Source organism: Aspergillus lucknowensis (assembly GCF_044049455.1).
Source record: "Aspergillus lucknowensis strain CBS 449.75 chromosome Unknown BJX67scaffold_28, whole genome shotgun sequence".
In the NCBI taxonomy this organism is placed as follows: domain Eukaryota; kingdom Fungi; phylum Ascomycota; class Eurotiomycetes; order Eurotiales; family Aspergillaceae; genus Aspergillus; species Aspergillus lucknowensis.
Genome location: NW_027263572.1, coordinates 313,061 through 333,617, shown reverse-complemented (window position 1 = coordinate 333,617; position 20,557 = coordinate 313,061). Strand labels below are relative to the sequence as shown.

At 51.4% G+C, this 20,557-nt stretch overlaps 6 protein-coding genes across 6 annotated transcripts; 4 read left to right on the top strand and 2 right to left on the bottom strand.

Annotated features, from left to right (window-relative positions):
* The first annotated feature begins 195 nt into the window (after positions 1 to 195).
* BJX67DRAFT_152350 (uncharacterized protein) lies at positions 196 to 1,685 on the top strand. The gene is made up of 3 exons (XM_071024809.1): positions 196 to 883; positions 948 to 1,055; positions 1,124 to 1,685. Exons 1-3 carry the CDS (start codon positions 525 to 527, stop codon positions 1,611 to 1,613), a joined length of 957 nt encoding a protein of 318 aa, XP_070885000.1. The 5' UTR covers positions 196 to 524; the 3' UTR covers positions 1,614 to 1,685.
* Positions 1,686 to 2,111: 426 nt separating this feature from the next.
* Positions 2,112 to 4,810, bottom strand: rgd1 (putative Rho GTPase activator (Rgd1)). Its single transcript, XM_071024808.1, has 8 exons — positions 4,511 to 4,810; positions 4,381 to 4,434; positions 3,707 to 4,313; positions 3,444 to 3,652; positions 2,860 to 3,391; positions 2,511 to 2,806; positions 2,384 to 2,454; positions 2,112 to 2,325 (listed from the first exon to the last, which is right to left on the bottom strand). Exons 1-8 carry the CDS (start codon positions 4,691 to 4,693, stop codon positions 2,214 to 2,216), a joined length of 2,064 nt encoding a protein of 687 aa, XP_070884999.1. The 5' UTR covers positions 4,694 to 4,810; the 3' UTR covers positions 2,112 to 2,213.
* Positions 4,811 to 4,928: 118 nt separating this feature from the next.
* Positions 4,929 to 7,715, top strand: BJX67DRAFT_152013 (transcription factor domain-containing protein). Its single transcript, XM_071024805.1, has 6 exons — positions 4,929 to 5,380; positions 5,503 to 5,609; positions 5,671 to 5,979; positions 6,041 to 6,478; positions 6,534 to 6,799; positions 6,858 to 7,715. Exons 1-6 carry the CDS (start codon positions 5,141 to 5,143, stop codon positions 7,571 to 7,573), a joined length of 2,076 nt encoding a protein of 691 aa, XP_070884998.1. The 5' UTR covers positions 4,929 to 5,140; the 3' UTR covers positions 7,574 to 7,715.
* A 589-nt stretch (positions 7,716 to 8,304) lies between these two features.
* racA (putative Rho GTPase Rac) lies at positions 8,305 to 9,902 on the top strand. The gene is made up of 6 exons (XM_071024802.1): positions 8,305 to 8,856; positions 8,927 to 8,959; positions 9,032 to 9,090; positions 9,156 to 9,336; positions 9,421 to 9,653; positions 9,709 to 9,902. Exons 1-6 carry the CDS (start codon positions 8,824 to 8,826, stop codon positions 9,767 to 9,769), a joined length of 600 nt encoding a protein of 199 aa, XP_070884997.1. The 5' UTR covers positions 8,305 to 8,823; the 3' UTR covers positions 9,770 to 9,902.
* Positions 9,903 to 10,791: 889 nt separating this feature from the next.
* Positions 10,792 to 13,081, bottom strand: BJX67DRAFT_382398 (translation initiation factor SU; the record flags this gene model as incomplete). Its single annotated transcript, XM_071033238.1, has 9 exons — positions 10,792 to 10,940; positions 10,996 to 11,088; positions 11,183 to 11,257; positions 12,397 to 12,494; positions 12,543 to 12,554; positions 12,611 to 12,627; positions 12,681 to 12,712; positions 12,782 to 12,832; positions 12,901 to 13,081. 9 exons carry the CDS (start codon positions 13,079 to 13,081, stop codon positions 10,792 to 10,794), a joined length of 708 nt encoding a protein of 235 aa, XP_070884996.1.
* Positions 13,082 to 14,605: 1,524 nt separating this feature from the next.
* Positions 14,606 to 20,556, top strand: BJX67DRAFT_151939 (uncharacterized protein). The gene is made up of 8 exons (XM_071024804.1): positions 14,606 to 15,478; positions 15,536 to 16,389; positions 16,440 to 17,078; positions 17,130 to 17,428; positions 17,481 to 18,351; positions 18,403 to 18,691; positions 18,747 to 18,973; positions 19,022 to 20,556. Exons 1-8 carry the CDS (start codon positions 14,866 to 14,868, stop codon positions 20,063 to 20,065), a joined length of 4,836 nt encoding a protein of 1,611 aa, XP_070884995.1. The 5' UTR covers positions 14,606 to 14,865; the 3' UTR covers positions 20,066 to 20,556.
* Position 20,557: the final 1 nt, after the last annotated feature.

Genomic DNA, 20,557 nt, shown 5'->3' with positions numbered 1-20,557 from the left:
TGAAGGGAAGAAGGACGAAGGAGTAAATGAATTGGAAGCCGAACGTGGCCCGGGAGACGTTCGTGTGCGGGGAGTGAACGGCGGAGGAGGATCATCACCACGGTGAGGAGCCAGCCTTAATCATACGGCATATGCAGCCGTGGCATAAGAGAACTTAAAATTAGGAACGACGAAAAGAGGCGAAAAGAGGCCGAGAGAGTGTTGGCTCGGAATAGAGACGTAGAGACTTGTTGTTCGCCTCTGACCCCTTCAAGGTGATGGGTGAGCTGCTTTGCGGAGGTCGAGAGGGAAAGGGCGCTAAAATCAGAGAAGGCAAGAGATCCGAGCTTTGGCCAGATCGACGATGCCTTTGGGGGAACCGTGTGAGAAGGAGTGAAGAACAGCAGTCGGAGCCCCCGTCACTGTGCTTCTTGGACGCTGGCACGTGACATCAAGTCTGGATTTCTCGCGCCATCAAAAGAAATCGCATCGTCGGCAAACCCGAAATCAGCTCGACTTGCAGACCACCGGCACTGTGCCAAATTATGTCCCCCCAGATATTGAAGAGACCGCTTCTCTCGGCAGCTCGAGGCCGCACCACCATCACCCCTTCCTACACCTCATTATTCTGCTCCCAATGCCGGCAATTCTCCGTATCCTCCCAACGCACCGCTCTACAGCGAGGACTGCCGCAAACCCTGTCGGTCAGACAGCCGGCACAGCCCAGTATGAAGTCTCGAGGAATGAACTTATCACGAGCGGAACTTCCGCAGGATATCGGACTGCTGCCAGGGACCTTTATTCGGCCGCTGTGGAGGGACCTACCGTCAATCTTCCAACAACCAAACGAGCGATTGCGCTTCGAATGGCTGTGGTTGAAGTCGGGGTTTCAGAATTTTGCTTCGTAAGTGTTGGCTTCCTGCACTCATTGGCGCTCAATTGAGTCTAGTTGCGCTTACTGGTCATAGGCTCGTTGCGTACAGTAAGATCCAAATTAAGGGACTCCCATTGCGGTTGAGAGAGCGACGACAAGTAGCCCGCGAGCTTCACAAACGGATGTACTCTGCATTCGCCAAGTAAGCTGAGTTCCGCGATTAACCCTCCTCCATACCAGTCACGAATGCTAAATCTATTTGCCGTGCAGTGGGGATGCGGCGACTCTACGCAAGATTTGTTGCTCCGGCCTCGCGAACAACCTTATTGGACGTATTGCGGCTCGGAACCGAGGCGAAAAAGTCACCTGGTCCTTGGACAAGTACATTCGCTCCCCTTCGACCTTCCTAACGGGGATTCGTGTTGTCTCAGATCGTGCTACGGTGATTCCCGAACTTCCCGATTCCGGCGTGCGCCAGGTCGTCCTCCGCATCACGAGTCGCCAGTCAACGGGCAAGACCCAGCAACAAACGCCAGCTGGTAAGCGACCGGCCGAGAGCCCCCTTCCCAGGCAGCAGGACTGCACCGAATACATTGTTATCCAGAAACTCCGATGGATGGGTGAGGAGGAGGCTTGGCGCATCTGGGGCCATGCCACACCAACAACCCTCGAAGATCTTAGCAGTCCTTTCTTTGCCCCGGGACTTACTCTCGCAGACCGTCTGGAAGCCATGAAGGAAGCAATGGGAACAAACAAATAAGCTCCTGAGCTGCGCTCTCTTTCCCTTGATATGAGACGATCCCCATATCGCGATGCCTCAGCCTATGGATGTTACGATTTTGGCCCGACCTATCCTTACCTGACCCGATGGTTCTGACTCTTCCGGGCTAACTACGACAGAAGTTTAGGAATACAATCCTGCTTGAGCTCCAACATTACGGTCTGCTGCACTCCCTCGCCCACAGCCCTTCAGTGAGTTGCGCACGACGCGTCTCATCATTCGTCCTATATCCTGCCGTCCCGTTTCCTTTCCTTTCAAAAACCTGTAATTATATACTTTGCCTCTTTCAGCTCGCTCGAGACCTAGGACTGGGAAATATGTGCGTTTATGCGAGGCACATATCGGTGACTCTGTTAGCCGCGGAGGATGACACATCGGAAGATTCGTTAAATCACAGATGGTATTATGTACAGTATGGTGAGGAACATAAGTGAGACACAACCAAATGTAACAAAAAGGGGTGTTGGATGAGCGATGCACAGGGCTACTCGTAATATAATGGGAAAAAAATATATATAAATGTCAAGGAGACAGCAATATGCCCTGCTCCCGGGGTTTTAGACTTAACGGGCTGAGGGTCTAGTCATCATCGAAAATCTGGAATGTGTTGTTCAGGATTGTTTCGATGACACGGACCTGCCAGCCAGCATCGGCGAGATTGCCGCCCGAGCTCGCGCCCATGAGAGTGGGACTATACGGTTTGTTAGTGATCCACTGGTGAAAGGAGGACACTCGTGGCGATGACGTACCCAAAACAAATGGCGATGTTTCCCGCGTTCATGCGATTCTGGGTGTAGTGCTCTTGAACCTTGTTCAAATGCTACAGGAGTTAGATACTTCGTTTCACCGCAGAAATTCGATGAGAAGGTTGCCTACCAAAATCAAAGCTCTCAAGGTAGCATAATGCGCATCTGGGAGGCCGTTAATGATTGCATGCAGCGAGTCCCGCCGTTGGACGTCATCGTCAATGCCTGGATACGAGTCAGCATCAAACATGAGCGCAAAAAACTGAACCTTGGTGAGCATACGGGCCGCTTCGATGAAGCCTGAGTAGGCTTGGGAGGTAAATAGCGGATCTGGAAGGTCCCGCAGGAATTGCTTCAGAAGGCCCGCAACACTGTTCACATCATGGTAAAAGCTCTCTGGGTTGGTGAAGTCAACTTGAGAGGAATCTATGGTGTAGATATTAAAAACAGTTCGTTTGAGGGGTTATAGGAGAACGAACCATTGTCAAATAGGGCTTTCATCTGACTAATGTGATTTGCACTGCCTGAGAGCCGATAGATACCCTCGACATCAAGCCCAAACAACTCCACCGCCTGGAAACATTGGTACACGATCATTGGAACGGCGGTGCCGTCACGAGCATACAGCTCATCCAGCGACACGCCAAATACTGGTTTCAAAGGAGGAAGATTCGGGGAATAACCATTTCCTAATGGAGGATATGGACCTTTCTGCGCTACTGCTGGTGGAGGCTGATTCGCGAGGTGTGATTCGGGCGGGCCCGCTGATGAAGTGGGATAAGGAGGCTGGAAAGGGGGTGGTGAATACACCTCTGGGTTTTGAGGGTATGGAGGGGACTGTGTGCTCTCGAAGGGAGCTGACGCTGGTATTTGGACTGGAAGTTGCGGAGGGGGCTGCGTAGATGCAGGCGGCTGAGAAACAGGCTGTGACATCACAATGGAATGCCGCCTAGATTGGGCGGAAGTAGGCTGTGGATTAGAGGCGGCTGGAACGGATGACCCCCCAAAAGTCTGGCAGAGCGTTAGATGAGGGCAACATGGCAGATGTTCCGGATGGACTTACGGGATGGCGGAGGTACTTAATCTGCTCCGAAGTCAGAGCACCAGGGTTAGATTCATGACTTAGGACATAATCATGGAAATCCTTCTGGTTGTCGATTTGTTGAATCACTTCGCGAAGACTCTTAGGTGCGATACCAGCATTCTCCCCTCCTTCCTTCAATGGACTGATGGATAAGCCCTGTCCCAAAAGCAGCTTCTCATTAAAGGTTCCTGGAGAAGCCATTAGCGAGTCAAAGGCGTGAACAATTGGGCAATTGACCTTACCGAACTTCTGCATTTGCAGTGCAAGACCCGAGTCGCACTCCGAGATCAGCTGCTGGATATTGTGCACGGCTTGGGGTCGGTGAGTCGCGATTAGCTCTTGTCGGGCAGCCTGCGCGGCCTGAACCTTCGCAGAATAATCCGAATCCGCGGTTTGGGCCTTGCGCAGCAAATCTTCCTCCTGTTGAGCGGCAGATTTGGTGCCTTTGAAGCCAAATTTTCCACCTGCTTTCTCCCCGGTCTTTACTCGGTCGTATTGCTCTGCCAACGAGTCGTATTTAGCCTTTGCTTTCTCAGCCAAACTTTCTGCCTCCATGACTCTCTTCTCCGCGTTCAATCCTTCGTGCTTCCATTGCTTGCGGCCCTTCTCAATGTTGGCTGCGAGTTCACTTAGGTTATCGGCCATCTGCTGGAGAGATACCGCAAACTGAAGGCCGTGGTCTGCCATGCGGTCGTGGAACTGATTGAGCTCGACACAGCCATGACTATAGGTGCCCTGGCGATTCTCAGATCGGTGTGCGGCGTCATAGAGTGTGCGCGACAATTTCTTCAAGCCCTGAGCATGTTCTTCTTCCAATACAGACCTTTTCTTGAGGAAGGTAGCAAAATCCTTGGTGGAGGCAACAAGTCGTTAGTGATGCATGCAATACCGCAGCGTCGGACCAGCATGAACGAACCCTAGCGGAGGCAACACTTTGCTTCAATCGAGTCAGGAGAGTGGTGACGCCGATCTACGAGACTGGAAGTCAGCGGAGAACGTGTTCGCAAAAAAAAAAAAAAAAGAAAAGCAAGCAGTATGTTCCCTACATCTGAATATATCACTTTATCCAAACGAGCTTTCACCTCCTCCGAAAGAACGGCTGGTACTGGGCGGATCTCGAGGGCCTCTGCGGAGGGGGCGGCGGAGCCAGCGCTGAGGGGCGGCGCACCTGGGTCCCCGGACGAAGGAGTGTTTGGCGCAGGGCCGTCATGAAGAGTGGCATCCGCCATATGTGTGACTATACGAGGAGACAACTGGGAGGAATTGAACGACTAGATTTCTTGGCATCCAGGACGCCCATGAGAAGCGCACAATACGATAAAAAAGGCGTGCTGAATGAACAATGACGGAAGCCTAAGCAGCCAAAGGATGGAGTGAAGTCAATAGGTACCTCTTGTCACCACCTTACTCGATCGGGTCTAGTCGTCGGCGGTGTGAGGCGTTCATCTCGGAATGTGGCTTGGCGTGGGGCTTGGTCAGGTCCCATCACGTGATAAGCAACATGGGGACGCCTGTTGGAAGTATATGACTCAGCAACCCGGCGGAATCGCCGAGTTTCGCGCATCTGAACCACCAGTCTTTTCTGCCGATTTACGGCACCTGCGTGTTTGGACTTTGGTTGTTGCATTCTCCAGCGGCTCCATTCCGGCGGTTTGCTCGAAAACTGATTTATTCTGATGGATATTGGGTACCGGGGTCTCCTGGCACCAAATGGCTTTCCTCCGCATGCAAACTTGACGACATCCCCCGGAAGCTCCAGCGACCTTCGGCACAACCCTAGGCTTCAGCGCCCACTGGCAGCCTCCGGCGTTTCTACCAGGACCTCGGAGCCTGGAAACATGGAAAAGACCCCGCCTTCTACGGGCAAACGGCGAGGTGGGTGTCGCAAAGCTTGTAATGAATGTAAGCAGCAAAAAGTAAGCCAAAGTTCGTCTCGATCACTTGCATATGACCCCCCTGTCCAAGAGGAACTATACGCCCTGGAAGACCATTGCTCCTTCTTCCTTCCTATCCCTCTGGCTGATCCCGAGTGTATTAGCTGCGATGTGACATTGTCCAGACACCAGCGGATGCTTGTTCGCGTTGTCGGCGGCTCCAGATAGAATGCAAGGTGGAGCCCTCTTTCAAACGCATCTCGAAAAGAAGGTAGGGACGATACCAATATGGCCGCGCCCCGATCTGCTTAAACCTCTGCTAACACTAATAGGCGAAATGCCGAGATGGAGCGCGAGATAGCTGAGCTTCGTCGGCGGCTCGCTAGCAATGTCGATAATGCCCATGCTGTTGAGGCGGGAGCTAGTGATGAGATGTCCCAATGCTCTGAGGATGTTTACTGTGGTCCTGGGCGCGGAAATACAGATCGAGCGAGGACCATGTCCACCAAGCTGGAACCGCAGGCCCTAGCAACTCCCTTGACTATGCACAGCGACAGATCTATCTTATCCCAGGACGACGATCCCTGGAGACTCGAAGATGTGTCGCTATCCAGGCAACGGGTAGCACGGTTGTTTGACCAGTATGCGCGCGCTTGTCCCCTCTCTTCCACTGGAGATGGCCCTAATCCTGATTATGCCTAGTTTCTTCAAGTTCTACCACCCCTTTCTCCCTTTGCTGAATCCGCAGAAGCCACCTGAGGAGTACCTTCGGCGTTGTCCGTTTCAAGCATGGACGATCATTTGCGTTGCTAGCCGACGGGCCCCCTCGGAACCGGGTCTTCTTAGCGCACTGTCAGGGCCATTCAGCAGACTCCTCTGGTCGACGATCACAAGCGTACCACAGGACTATCGTATTGTTAAGGGCCTCTGCCTTCTCTGCACTTGGCCGCTCCCCACCACTAGCCAAAGGACAGATGCAACTTTCATGCTCTGCGGACTGATGATGCAGATTTCGATGCAACTGGGGCTGCATCGCCCGGTTCAAGCTGAAGAGTTTACAACATTTCGGATGGAAGGCCAAGGTGAAGCCGTGAAAGATCGACTCCAGACATGGGTTATATGTAACATAGTGGCTCAGAAGTAAGTAAGATTCCGCCATACAGATGGGCGCGCAGACTAACAGACACCTTTACAGTGTCGCCACTGGGTATGGACAACCTCCAGGGACGATCTATGATTGGGCACTTGAGCCAGCGTCGCTTCGAGATGCAGACTATCACCCTTCGGAAGACCTGCGGACCCGTTTATGTATCGAAAAATTCTGCGATCGAGTAACAAAGTCTTTGTATAGCAGCAGGCCGGATCCCACTGAGTTTATTAGTTCCGAAAAGCTTTTGATAGTACAGCTCTTGGAAAATGAGCTTCGGGAGATGGAGCTTGAGTTTGGCAGAAATATATCTCGTCAGGAACCGCCCCTTCCTTGACGATGAATGCGAGGCTAACTCAAGTGTGCGGATAGAGATAAACATGATTCACCTACGCGCTGCGGAATTACACATGCGGTACTTTGTTTTCCTTGGCTCTAACGCACGAAGCGATGATCTGACGAAACTCTTCATCGCAACCACATCATTCCTTGGCCGAGTTTTAGATCTCGAAACATCACCTGGAGAGCCAATCGGTCATGCAACCAACTACATTCTCCAGATGATTATATCTGCAGCGTTTGCGCTCATGAAGCTACTGAAAAGCGACTTCCAACGGCACATTGACTTTGAACACGGGAAGTTGTTATTCAACGGGGCAATCTCGGCTCTGAGAAGGATCAGTGTCATGGACCACGATCGGCCTGTTCGACTCGCAGATATTTTGGCCCAAATGTGGAATGCCGGTGCTCCAGAAGGCCCAGGGGACGACACCTTACTGCTTAAGGTCCGATGTCGCATGAGTATGAGCCACGTTTATGACACAGTTTGGCGCTGGCGACATCGATTCCGGCCTGCTAAGGGTCTTGAGGATACGCAAGCCACCACCGCAAATCCTAGCGTCTCGACAACCGCAATCACTCGACAGCCGGACGGGTCCCTGGAGGATCCTGGGCTGATTTATCCGCCGACGTTTGACCAAGAAGGAGCGTTCTTCAGTGAGGCAGGATTCTCCGAAGTATTCGACTCGTTGAATTGGGTCTTTGATGGACTACCTGATACCAGATTTGTCGCTCCCCCGATAATGTAGATATGATGAGATTGAGATTATATAAAAGGTTGTTTTCTGCACAGGCCTGGAATTGCGATGTCATGTACATAGTCTGGCCTTTTCGTTGAGATACCATTTGGGCAGTTTGCCGCTCCAAGCGAAGATTGTAGATAACCTCACGACCTTTACACGGAGGATCAATTACCCCGCATGCTGGAGTGTCAGGTCGAAGCGAGCCGGAGAACTGCATCTTCTGGACGAGTGGAGGAGTTATTTATGTTGCAGGCGCCACTTATCGGCCCCCAAGATCGGGGGTGGTAACGATGAATAACTCGTGGGCTGCCAGGAAAGTCTGTGGTGCTTTCTCATCGCTGGGTCAAGGGGGACTCCTGCATCTCGGAGAAGCCTGTGTAGCTGTCGAACGACGCCAAACAATACTTAATCATCGAATTAACTGTGGGAAGCAACAGGCCCCGAGAACGCTTGGAAGAACCACGGTTCCAGAAGGTGGCCGTGCGTGGTTCAGGAGAACTGCAGGGCCTTCCCAAAGTCAAGATGCAAAAGGACAAGATCTGAATTGATTCGCAAGGCGTCGCACAGCGATTATGATCATTGGTTTTTTTGCATTTGACGTCGTGATTGGTGTGGTCAGCACTCTGGCAACTTAACTTGCCAGAGTCGACGATAGATGGGCTGGCGGTGGTTGGTTCTCTGCTATCCAACTAATTCTCGTCCAGCAGACGGGACGGTCACTCTCCATCCAAGGCTGTTCCAGTGCCTGCGCTAGAAAGGTGAGCTCCGTTAGTCTGTGATTCTCAGCTGTCTTGTCTCTCTGTCTCTCTCTGGGCTCTCTCTCTTCCGCTCTTCCTCTCCCTTCCCAACCACGTCTCTTCTCCGACGACTGACTCCATCCATCCCCTCCTTCTTTCTCTCCTCCCCTGCTTCCTCCTCGTCTTTCTCCGACGACCGCTGCAATTATTGCATCCTTTTTCTCTTACTTTCTCCTTCGCGATTTTCTCTTCATTTTTGTTTATTATACTCTCTCCCACCCCCCTTTGGCATCTCCACCGCCGCTCTACTGTTCGCCCTTCCCTGGCTGATCGATCGGTACCATCCTTCGCCGTGCAGATACATCCGTATCACCGCAAGCAGCTCTTCCGCCCACAGGTCCCAACGGCCTTCCTCCTATTTATATCATTTGCGTCGCTGGATCGATTGATGCCCCGGAACCGTTGGAAATCGTTGCAAGCGTGTATATAGCTTTGGGTTCTTATATTTTTTGAGCGAGAATGGCGACTGGTCCTGCTACTCAGTCCCTCAAGGTCAGGACTGCTCTGTCCATCTGGCCCTCCTCTCCGACAACCCAGAGCTAATAGAGAGATCCTACAACAGTGTGTAGTGACAGGTGATGGTGCTGTGGGCAAGGTTAGTAACTCTTAGTTACCGTCACCTCTTGCGCCCGTGAAGTCGTTACATGGTCGCTAACGCACATCCCAGACATGTCTCCTCATATCGTACACAACAAATGCCTTCCCCGGGGAATACATACCTACCGTGTCCGTGACCATGTTCCTGACCTTCGTGTGATATCCGAATTGACAATTGACTCTGTCTGCCATAGATTTGACAATTATACTGCTAGTGTTATGGTAGACGGCAGACCGATTAGCTTAGGATTATGGGATACTGCTGGACAGGAAGATTACGACCGACTTCGCCCATTGTCCTACCCACAGACCGATGTGTTCCTCATTTGCTTTTCAGTCGTCAGCCCTCCGTCCTTCGACAATGTCAAGTCCAAGGTATTTAGTCCGATTCCGCGCAACACGTTGTCGCCACGGGCAGGTCCCGCCAATCTGAGTACAGGACAGCTGACATCCTTGCAGTGGTTCCCGGAAATCGAACACCATGCTCCCAACGTCCCCATAATTCTGGTTGGAACCAAACTCGATTTGCGAGACGACCCCCACCATATTGAGAGTCTCCGCATGAGGAAGCAGGAGCCTGTTTCATATGAGCAGGCCCTGGCCGTGGCAAAGGAAATCCGGGCACACAAGTACCTGGAGTGCTCTGCTCTCACACAGCGCAATCTCAAGAGCGTGTTCGACGAGGCGATTCGGTACGCTCCGCAGTGGACTTAAAATTTTCTTCGAAGCTGACGGTGATCCTTTTAGTGCTGTACTGAACCCCCGGCCCGCCACGAAGCCAAGGAGCAAGAAGTGTACGATTCTATGAAGCGTGACCCCCGCTTCATCAAGCTCTATATCTCCTTTCTTTTCATCATATAAATAACTAATCCGGCGTTTCGGTTGCTGGGGTTCTCCCTACCCCAATCTCCGATCTTGATGATTTTTGAGTACCTTTTTGTCGACCCCCATCCCGGTGCCATGAATCTGATGTTCTGCGTCTCGTTTTATTTTTCCTGCTCCCGAATTCAAGGGAGGCCACTAGTACTTTGTTATCCCCTTTCTTTTGGGCTAACGCAACATAAAGATGCAACATGCTAATCAATACAATGCATGCGTTCGATTCTTGTCGAAATACAAGCATACGGGTACAGCTTGACTTGGATTGTCTAACAAAAACTCCCATATACTGGGGCCCTGTAGGTGAAAGTAATGAAGCTATTAAAAAGCGTATAGTTTCAATTGATATCGTTAACCTAGTCCAAATATTTCTGGAGGATGTCGCTGCTTTAGTAGGGCGGAATAGCTGCGTTGAGGCGTTTACGCGATGATAACTTGCCAGGAATGTTATGCGGGTTGTTCACTCTCTGCGGCGACAGCCCCAGTATCGTCCTCTCCTCCAAATTTTGCGGAGCATGGAGGGAGGGGGCATAGAAGCTCTGGAGGAGCAGGGCCCTTCAGTGCGTGGGGGCTACTTAACGGAGAACTTCAGAAGAAAGATTCAACACATGTGACAGGATTTGCTTGTATTAGCTAGCAAACTGGCAAAATCCTAAGAATGATGAAGACACGAAATCCCCCTCAGAACCCTTCTGTGTTGGTAGGTACTTCGATACGGAAACATCCCTTAAAATCGCCCGTCCACGATTTTTGGAAGCGGGTTGAATAATGCATCGGGTCGGCAAAGGCCCAAGTCCAAGTATAGGAGTAGACTAACCAACCAGCATCTTTGCAGTTGAGCCCAATTAACGCAACGAACAGGTATATAATGAGAGGTTGGCCTGCCGTGGTCGCTATCCCCGAAGCAACGTGGACTGGGAAGAAGGGGCCGGAACGGGTGTGGCTTCTGGATTAGAAACCGTGGACCTTGATGGTCTTGGCGTCAAGCTCAAGGCCCTCCTTCTTATCGGTCAAGAACTCCTGAACATCCTTACGCTGGTCTCCCTGGAGTTGGATCACCTCGCCCATCTCTGTGTCGTTGACGATGGTGCCATTGCAAGCTAGGCCACATGTTAACCACGCAGTCGAATGCAGGGGAGTTGGCAAAACACATACCGAACTTCTTTTTGATCACCTTCAAGATCTTCTTCTGATCGAACTTCTTAGGGAGACCCTGGACAGTAGTCAAGGTCTTGCGACCATTGCGCTCTATGGGACGAAGTTAGAGATGTGCAACGGTAGGGTGCAAGTTGACGGCTGTAACAGCTGGGAGGTAGGAGATCAGATGGAGGATAGAACGTACGTTGAATCCGTATATGGATATAATTTTGAGACTGTTTAGTCTCGCCGGTGTCTTCGTCAGCTTCGGCGAAGGGGTCTGTTGGAGCACGTGTCAGCCTTAGATCACGATCAGGGTATACCCCACCACAACAGCGACTGATCACAAAAACTGATCAAAAAACATGGAAAACGAAGCGGGAAGGGTAGGCCCGGTCCAAAAAAAAAGGCGATCCAACATCGCAGATACAAGTTATGAACCTGCCGTTCGAGGATGGGCACTCCCGTCTCTGGTTTGCAGGGGAGAGGGGAGGCGTGGCAAACGGCTTACCGAAGGTCTTAAGGTTTTCGATGGACATAAACTCGGCCTTTTGTCGTCAACGGCCCTTAAAAGCGTTTCTTGGAAAATAAACTGAGGGAGAGATTCAAGTCTCTGGTAGAGCGATCGCAAGTCCGCGTGTGGGAGCAGGTGGCGTGGAGGTAAGATGGGGGATGAATGAGGTCGGGAAGGAAGAAAGCGAAGGAAGATCCTTTTGAGGGGCACGGCTGTGGATTTAGTGGCCCTGTGGGGGAAAGCGGTCTGGTTGAAGTGTGACTAAGCCACCTTGACTTTGAATCATTGTACGACCCAACAACCTCTTGGGGGGCTGGTGGATGCGCGAGAAATCAGGGATAGAGTGCATGACTTTTTCAGGACGGAGTAGGCTGCGGGAATAAATTGGCACCTTTGCAGCTGTCCAGGGCCCGTGTCTAGTTTATTCTGTAGAGCTGCTGATATGATTCGGTGGGAAGAAGGAAGACTCGAAAGGATACCACGTGCCAGATTGTTATTATTACAGGGCCGTCTTGTTCTGGGCCGCTTGCCATGGAAAGCTCGCAGGCTGCTAAGTATACATATACATCCCGGCACCTCAGATACCACATTTTCCTGCAATCGGTGCCGCAGTCACCAAGGAGAAACCGCGGGGGCATCGAAATAGAAACCATCACGAGCTAATGAAGCGTCATGGGACTGATTACGAGGATGGAGTGGGTGAAGCCGTCGGAACGGAACCAGCTCGTGCAGTTTGGGGAGGAAGGAAGATCGGAAGATAGGTCTATAGCGCATTGATTAGAGCTTCGCACGTTTTCAGAACATGTCATCAGAGAGGTCTGTCATACAACGGCCAATGCCATCACTATACCGAGGTTGCGAGTCAGCCACCAGTCATCCATACAAACACCGGGAGAGATACGTACGGGACATCAAAACAGACATGTACGCAGGGGTCGTAGCAGTCCTTTTTTGCTCTGCAGTTTCCCCTAGCCAGGACTGGAGCGAAAAGACGAAAGCCACCCTGGTACTGGTTAGAAATACTTCATACAGATCAACACAGGACACATACCATCCAATCATCCTTGACAAGCGGAACCAGTCAGCTGAAAAACACCTTTGAGAAAGTCTCATTCTCACCTGTTTCGCATGAACATCTACAAGAGCCATCAGCGTTCATGAAATGTAAGCTGTGAAGATTGTAACCCACCGCAGCCATTGGCATTGTGCTCGACATGGCACCTAACCCAGAGAATCAGTCCCCAATCCTCCCAAGGGCTTCTTCAAGAAATATTCGGTGTCATTATGTACCAGTCATATCTGCATCGCTCTTGTCTTTCGGGGGGTCAACGTAAGGGATGGCTTGTAGTTATTGGCAGCGTTAGCGGTCGAGCGTTCCATGATCCAATGAGTTTGGGGCAACAACCTACCAAGATCTAACCTCCGCATATCTTTCTTGGACGTCATTTTAACCTGTCCAGTCTTGGAGCTGGTATTTCTAAGTTGCGATGAAAAGTCCTGGATGCTGCCATCCGCCTGGGGCCCGAGGTTGACGCCTTGCCTCAAGCGGCAAGCTTGGTCGGGGACGGTCACGGGTCCACCCACGGGCATTATCGTTATCAGAGGGCAGCCACAGCACCATGCACAACCCTCAACCTTGGGCGGAGGAAAAGCCGAGCTGTCGGGCGATATCTCCAAACTTCCAACCCAAGACAAGACCACAAAATTGCTACCCTGATCCTTCCAGTTATGCTCGAATGAAGCTTCCCGGCCAAGACAGTGGACGATCTCCTCCAATGTGAACAAAGATCTACCACAGTGGATCCTTCGTACTTTCCTCCAATTTGCTCCCGACCTCGACCAAGGAAGAACAGCCCGAAAGCCTCGTCCTGTGCCTGGAAGTGGGCGGAGGAAGCTTGCTTCCAGCGAGGTTTCGGTCAGTTTGCGCCCTGGAGTTCGCAGCATGGATTTTGCCTTCACTTGTTTTGGTTCGTCTGATATGCTGAGAGAACCCCCGGTCTGCTGACATTGAGCACCTGTTCTGGAAATCTTCTTTCCATTCTCTCTCGTCATCTGCTTGGGAACGGCACTCCTCTGGCTTGCATTCGGAGGACATTTGAAGAGGGCTTCGGCTAAAATAAGCAGTGAACCGATTCCAATGTTGCTGAACAATTCCGGAGTTTTCCTTGGCATCATACGGTGTGTCATGGCCATGCCCTCTCGAGGCAGAATCAGCCAACTCCTCACAGGTAACGCCTTTTGGACCAAGAGATGCGGTTCAACAATTAATTCGCCCCCGAAAAGGGCACACCTCTTTTCTTTGTCAGAGCTGGAATGACTTGACGGGATCTCTCGAATCTTGCTTCCCGAACATACTGATGGACCTTATCTTCCAGTTGCCTGACCGTGACAGATTTCCCAACCAGCGGGTTGCCCTCTCGGCGGAGCTCTCATGACCCGTTGGACTCCGATCCCACGCTGAGAGAGTATCTTGAGTTCTTGAGCTTTTCTAGCCTTGGGGTGTGCTCCGGAGACAGGAGGAGACACTGCCCAGAAAACAATACCCCAGGCCAATACATGGTTCGGGGCCTGGCTAGGCACCTTGAGAGTTGCTGCTTTTGCAACAGTTTCAACCACACTTTGGGCTCTTGGAAGATGCATATGGTCGGCTATCACAGCCGATTCAATTATGTAACTCGCAACAAAGTCGTTAAAGCAGCTATTGATCTCATCTCTTTTCTGTCTCCGGGCGCTCTGAGAACAAGCCGTGTGAGACCAGGAAGAGATCCATCATGTTCAAGTTGTAAGCACCCGGTAATATTACGGAATCCAACCCTGTCGGCCCCGAAGCCGAGCCAAGAAATGATAACTTGAAGTGACCGTTTGGGGACGGTACCGCCCAGTAATTACCGTAACACATCCTGCCCTGCCAGTGGTCTTCTTTCGTTGTCTGGAGATCTTCGACGGGATCTCTCGGTCTCCGTCTTCGGCCCTTTCCCAGACCCTCTGTCTATCTGTCTGCCTGCCTTCAAGTTCTTAACCTCTCTCGGGCTCGCTTCTGCATCATTTTTCTCTTTTATTACGACATCCTGTGCACGACACCTCCCCGGTGGAACTCTTAAACTGCGATTTCCCGTTGGCCACGCTGTTCCGTGGCTGTTATTTCCCGCTCCCGTATCATCCACCCTCCCAGCAGTCGCCGAGCGAGCCGCCCCAGCTTCTACGGCCACAAAACGGACAACCGTCGACTGCGCACAGGAGATGGATAGAGACATACTCATTGATTGATACCCATCGAGCCGTTTCTCCCCGTCCTCCCAATCTACCGTCGATTAGTCCTCCCAACCAACTATTCCGATGACCAATCCTGCGCTTGGATACACCATGAACCTGACATGATACCTCACTCTTCTGCCGGCGTCCAGGCCTGGGGCCACCCGCTACGCGCACTCGATAACGGTCTTGGGCATGTAGACGCTTCTCAGGCTCTCAGTATACCCGACTTCCGGTCCGAGAGCCTCCCCACACCCGTGCTCTCATCGCATTCGGGACCGCCAGCAGTTGTTGATCTCACTTCAAGTGCTAATGATGCGCCGGAGAGGGAACCGCCTGCGAAACGGCTGAAAGTGGATGCATCTGCCAGTTCATCAGCCAAACACGCGAGGCTTACGCCGACTACTGGCGGGGAATCAAGGAACACTTTAGGAATAGCGAACTCAAAACCTTTCTCGCTTCCCTGGCGCGGTCGCCCGGTATGGTCCTTCCAGACTCTGGTATCTGAAGCTTCCGGCGTCTCAGAGGACACCGAGGAAGACATAATTTCGACATCCGAGGGTACACGGCCTTCGTCACCCCCTCGGCTGCCCCACTTGCCCTGGAAATCCCTGTCGGCGGAGCAGTTAGAAAGTAATGCGACGAAGTCGCGAGATCCTTATCCCGTTAAGCAAGTGCAGACAACCCCTTTCCGTGTCGAAGTGCCATCTGACGCACCAGCCCTTAAAGGTGACAGTGAGTTGCCCCTCCTTCCCGTTAAAGCCTCATTACTGTACCGCTAACGACCTTTAGAAGTTGCGGATTTTTCACCATGGACGGGAAATCACCCTGAGGATGTCTTGAATGATCAATCGGTGAAGCAGGGACATTATGACCGCACGCAAGTGTCGCAGAACGAATCCAACACTGCACGCCCATCTCTCTATGCGCAACTGAAACACCGTTCAGGCTTGCAGATGCTTTCGTCGGTCTTTATGGCTGCCCTCGAGAAAAGACAGAATCATATCATAGTCAACGCCCCATCCAGTTTCAAGCCCCCGCCGCGCGTCACCTTGACGGATAATAAGCGTGAAGCCTGGCTTCGTGATCTTGCCAACCCGTCCGTACCCCTGCGTAGACTGAGCCGGACAATTCCCCACGGTATTCGAGGAAAGGCCCTCCTTGATCAGTGCTTAAACAAATGGATTCCCGTCGGCAGGGCTGTGTGGCTTGCCAAGTGTGTGGGCGCTAATGAGATCCGGGCCTTCAAAAGAAAGGGTACCAGTGGCTCACTAGCATTCGGGTTGGAGACTAAATGGGTTCGCGAGTGGACGAGTGGCGTGCAACAGTTTCTGGAGGGTGTAATTGGGACCTGTGGCTCGGCGGAATGGAAGTCCAAGATGACATACGCGTTAGTATCGAAAGGCCCCATCTTGCTTGGGCCACCTCTGACTTCCGACAGGGCCAGCTTGACTGCTCGCTTATTCTTCGAGCGCTTGCTTGACTATGATCAGTACTTTACCTGGTTTCTCTCTTCGCTAGAGGGCACCTCACTCAACATGCTCCCTGTATGGCTTTCGATGTTGGGTATATACTGGGACAGCCTTTTGCGCCACAGAAAACGTGGAAGACGACTGGCCGAATTACTCCTTGAGAAGCTGTTTCAGGTAAGTCCAAATCTTGAGAGGAACGCTAATCATGATTAACATGGGTTCAGATCACGGAGATCAGACGACCTACACTGCTCCAACCCCTTATTCACCGGCTTTCGTGCTGCATCAGAAAGCTTGTCCTTGAGCATACCTCGTCGCTCGTGCTTCCGGACTCGTGGGACATATATAGAGATCTCATTTGGTCCTGCATGAATGCTAAAGAACATGTTGATAAGGCTACTTTCAACAACCTTTCGGAACGTAATGCACGGATGCAGAGGCCCAAATATCGACCGGAATCCACTCAACAATCCGAGCAGCAACGAGCGGTTCAGTTATTTGACTCGATAAAAACATCACATGATATCTCCTCTATCTCAGTGGCATGCCTCAACGAAGTGGAAGACAAACAAGCCCTGGTTGCGAAGCTCCTCGAATGGTCCGCGACTCCTTTTCGTTCTGGGCTTCGCCGTGTATATACGGCAGCTAGGCTTCTACGCAAGTGGAAAATTTCTGGTGTTGACATCGAATACTATATCATTTCATTCCTCGGTGCTGTCCCAGATACCGCTCAACTGAACATGGGCAATATTTATCACGTTATTTCAGAACTGGCCCGATCTCAGACTTTCTCTATCAGCAGATACCTCCAGTGGCTCATGGCAAAAGGGGTCGCAAAAATGCCCAGCTCAAAGGATGATGAGGTGCGCTTCCCCTAAGGGTATCTTAGAGTGCGAAAATTTAATGTGTTATAGGCATTGTCTGGTGACCTTTCCCTCCTCCCTCAGCTTCCCATGGCACGTCTACCGGAACATGTTCGCAACCTTCGTCAAACACTCCTTGCTCGAACTGGGATGTCGGTGTTGGAGGAAGGTTCCGCCATCCAAGGCTTGAAGTCGTCCATTGGCCAGCGTTTGCCGAATATTTTCCCGGACACGACGAGCAAAGCGATCCTTAGCGACTGGTCGCAATTTAACCTAACTTGGGCCGTCAAATCTGAGGTTAGTATGTGGGTGCGACAGGGGGTAGCTAAGCATGTTAAGGACACCGCCAGGTAAGGCTCTTTGACCAATGCGTGGGATCTATCTAAATAAACGACTCAACAGGAAGATCATTGGTGGCCCGTTCTCGATCAACTCTAAGGCATCCGCTCTAACTGCTGAGGAGTTCTACTACATTCGAGAGATTCTAGAGGGCTTTGGAGACCTGTCAATCCTTGCAGACGTGCTCAAACAGGCTACTGAATGTGAAGATAATGTGGTTCTTGCGTCGGCTTCCGATAGTATCAATTACCATTTCGATGCCTTGAGTGTCATTGGTGCCGCATCGGACTTGTTCAGAGGGCTGATCGAGTCTTATGCTCGTCTCAAGAGATTCGGCACTCTAAGTCTGGACTTTGTCTTCTCGTTGATCGAGCTGGGACTGCGGATTCCAGGCGAGGCCAGCACTGTTACTCTTCTTCGCCAAGATCTCGCTCGAATCGAGAGCAAGTCAGCGCTGGCCGCACCATCGCCGCTTTCTGACCATATTCCGGCAACGTTCACCGATGTTGACGCTTCATTCCGGGACAAATTAGACCAACTTTTGTCCTCCGGGAATGGCATAGACGAATCTGCAATGACTACGGTTTTCAATTCGCTCACCAAGCTCATTGGAGGTGATATCCACACAGCAAAGTTGTCGACAAGCGATCCTTGCAGGTATTTAGCATACATACGGCCGTTTAATCCTAAATATCTCGATTCCATGCTGGTACAATGGGTGTGCGGGCTCCTGAGGTCTTCCGCGCGGCCAATGTTGTCCCGGATTCTTCCTCCTCTCATCGGAGTTGGGTGCATCACAATCCATAGCTTCGTACTTCTGGTAAAGAAGCTTTTGGCTTGCGAGAACGCGAACCCGATAGGCCCGAAGTCGACCACCTTGCCACTAGAACTTCTAGAACTTCTTGCTCCACAGGACAAGATTGATGCTGATCTGGTGCGCGTCCTGTTGTATTTGCTGACTTCAATCACTAACGCCCGAGAATAGGTCACGTATCGCTTTCGTTTGGCGCAGCAGGAATTTCTCTTCAAGCATCCCCAGGAAACCTTGGATATTATCAACGACGCAGTTACGTTCTTCTCTTCCGGATTTCAGGACACAAGTCTATTGCGCGTCGACCTCGCTACGTGTGCAGCAGCGTTGCTGCGTACCTTACTTACGCAAGAATCTAGCTTTGTGGCGGAATATTGCATGCGAAAACTAACTGTCCATTCACCGTTCGCAACGGTCTTAGAGGAGGCTGTCGATGTCCTTCTGGGTTTTCATCCCGAAGATGGTATGTCTCACGAGATTCGGTCGTCCTAGCTTGTCGTTAACCAAACTTCCCCTAGAACTCGAGCCCAGCTCGCAAGCTGAAAGAGTCATTCTCATGAACAATGACTTCTCGCTCCCCTTCTGCCGATTGAAGCTTCAGCTTTTATTTAATGCTAAGACCGGAAACAAAGTCAAAAATGATATAGTTGATGTGATGTTCAAAGCTGCAGTGGCAGACTCCGGCTCCAAAAGGTCCCACTGGATTGGACTAGTCAACTTGATGAGCCAAGACGCAGCGCGGCAGGTACGATGCTGATTGTGGGATTTCAATTTCACTTACTAACGATTCCAGATTCGAGAGCGGGCGGAAGCCAGCTTCTTCTCTGTTCCCCTGTTTGACGAGACTTCGGATGTTTCGTCTGTTCCTTCGGCGGCAACCAGCACAAGCTCACTCGAAAGCGCGAAACTATACCTTACCATCATCGAAAAGCTTGCGTACAGCATTCCCGAGGCTGGCGTTCAATCCGTTGTACCTCTTATTGTGGAAAGACTGGATCAACTCCTCCAAAGACTGATCATCACGCAGGCTAATTTCAACAATTTCTATGAGAACAGGAATGGGATGAGCTCGGATCCGGTAGTGATATCGCAAATCAACTTCGAACAATCCCTCACTTTCTGGTTTTCGGCGCTGCTCAGGATGACCGTTCTCCATCGCGCTGCCTTCGACACGTTTACGCCACTGGGCTCTAAAGCCAGTAGTCCACAGGATCAGACCCGTTTGCTAGTATCAATATTCTGCATTTCACTAGCACATCTCCCTGATGCTATTATCCACCTTTCCCCAACCACCAACTCCTTCCCTCAGCGCTTCCAACATAAGAACTGCCAGCTATGTCCTGAAGTATTGCTGCAAACCCACGCTTTGGATGTCGCAGCGTCACTCATCGATTCATTTCCAGATGAAGCGCGGCACCAATGTGCGCGCTTTCTGAAAGAGAAATGTCCGCCTCTTCTCCAGTCGCAGAATAGTCATCGGTTCCTCTACCTTTTAGGCCCTCTGTCGGACAGTACGGCCCCTAATCCCCAGCTTCCGGCCTCGGTTCCATCACCTGCTGCTGGCGGCTCTACACCCACTCCGACTCCGTCAGGGACCTTTCCAGGGGTTCTCCCCGGCCAAGCACAATCACTGACTGCCTCTACCGGTTTCCTGCCCAGGCTATCCGAGAATTTTAGCTCTGTTGCCGACCGTCTTCGTCTTCAGCACCGCGGTCGTGTCATTGGACCATACCAATTACGCCCGTGGGAACTACTCGAGGATGCTGCTCCGATTGTGGGCTTGAACGACACTGCGGTCAGCCTAAAACTCTTCGATACCAGGCATATCAGGGCGTAGCATCACTTCATCCCAATCTCCCTGTCTTTTGTTTGGATAGAACATATTCCCATTTCTTTCTCGTTTTCGTTTTCTTTTGCGAGCATGCATATACACTGCATCAGGTCAGCTGTTATTTTACGTGACATATTCCCATTCCCCATTCCTCTCCCATGATACCATACAAACTCGAGCATATGCCCTGCTTGTTTATGCCTTCCTCTTGGCGTCCCCAATCCATGAGTTCTACATGGCGGCCTTTTTTACTTGTCGATATCTTTCGTGACTTTACCAGGCGGCTTTTGTTTTGGGTTTGTCTTTATCCATCTACTTCGGATGCTTCGGGGCTGTACATACTAGTAGACCTCTCGGCGTTTATACTTGGGCGGGTATCCGCAGGATTCATATAGGACTCATCTTTCGGACTCATGACATGACACGAGGTACCGTCGAACACATTAGACCACAGTACTACATGTGAACGTTTTCAATCACCCTCGGCTCTGTTCCCCA

What these genes read in the sequence shown, in the direction of transcription:
- BJX67DRAFT_151939 (XM_071024804.1), top strand. Translation starts at nt 14,866, where the DNA reads ATGATACCTCACTCTTCTGCCGGCGTCCAGGCCTGGGGCCACCCGCTA. An exon ending in CCAGCTCAAAGGATGATGAG is followed by an intron (nt 17,079 to 17,129) that starts GTGCGCTTCCCC and finishes AATGTGTTATAG; the next exon opens with GCATTGTCTGGTGACCTTTC. An exon ending in ACAAGATTGATGCTGATCTG is followed by an intron (nt 18,352 to 18,402) that starts GTGCGCGTCCTG and finishes GCCCGAGAATAG; the next exon opens with GTCACGTATCGCTTTCGTTT.
- rgd1 (XM_071024808.1), bottom strand. Translation starts at nt 4,693, where the DNA reads ATGGCGGATGCCACTCTTCATGACGGCCCTGCGCCAAACACTCCTTCG. An exon ending in ACTGCAAATGCAGAAGTTCG is followed by an intron (nt 3,653 to 3,706) that starts GTAAGGTCAATT and finishes TGGCTTCTCCAG; the next exon opens with GAACCTTTAATGAGAAGCTG. An exon ending in CCTTGAGAGCTTTGATTTTG is followed by an intron (nt 2,455 to 2,510) that starts GTAGGCAACCTT and finishes TAACTCCTGTAG; the next exon opens with CATTTGAACAAGGTTCAAGA.
- BJX67DRAFT_152350 (XM_071024809.1), top strand. Translation starts at nt 525, where the DNA reads ATGTCCCCCCAGATATTGAAGAGACCGCTTCTCTCGGCAGCTCGAGGC. An exon ending in GGGTTTCAGAATTTTGCTTC is followed by an intron (nt 884 to 947) that starts GTAAGTGTTGGC and finishes TACTGGTCATAG; the next exon opens with GCTCGTTGCGTACAGTAAGA. An exon ending in ATGTACTCTGCATTCGCCAA is followed by an intron (nt 1,056 to 1,123) that starts GTAAGCTGAGTT and finishes TTTGCCGTGCAG; the next exon opens with TGGGGATGCGGCGACTCTAC.
- racA (XM_071024802.1), top strand. Translation starts at nt 8,824, where the DNA reads ATGGCGACTGGTCCTGCTACTCAGTCCCTCAAG. An exon ending in GTGATGGTGCTGTGGGCAAG is followed by an intron (nt 8,960 to 9,031) that starts GTTAGTAACTCT and finishes CGCACATCCCAG; the next exon opens with ACATGTCTCCTCATATCGTA. An exon ending in TCGACAATGTCAAGTCCAAG is followed by an intron (nt 9,337 to 9,420) that starts GTATTTAGTCCG and finishes ACATCCTTGCAG; the next exon opens with TGGTTCCCGGAAATCGAACA.
- BJX67DRAFT_152013 (XM_071024805.1), top strand. Translation starts at nt 5,141, where the DNA reads ATGGATATTGGGTACCGGGGTCTCCTGGCACCAAATGGCTTTCCTCCG. An exon ending in ATGAATGTAAGCAGCAAAAA is followed by an intron (nt 5,381 to 5,502) that starts GTAAGCCAAAGT and finishes CGAGTGTATTAG; the next exon opens with CTGCGATGTGACATTGTCCA. An exon ending in TGTAACATAGTGGCTCAGAA is followed by an intron (nt 6,479 to 6,533) that starts GTAAGTAAGATT and finishes ACACCTTTACAG; the next exon opens with TGTCGCCACTGGGTATGGAC.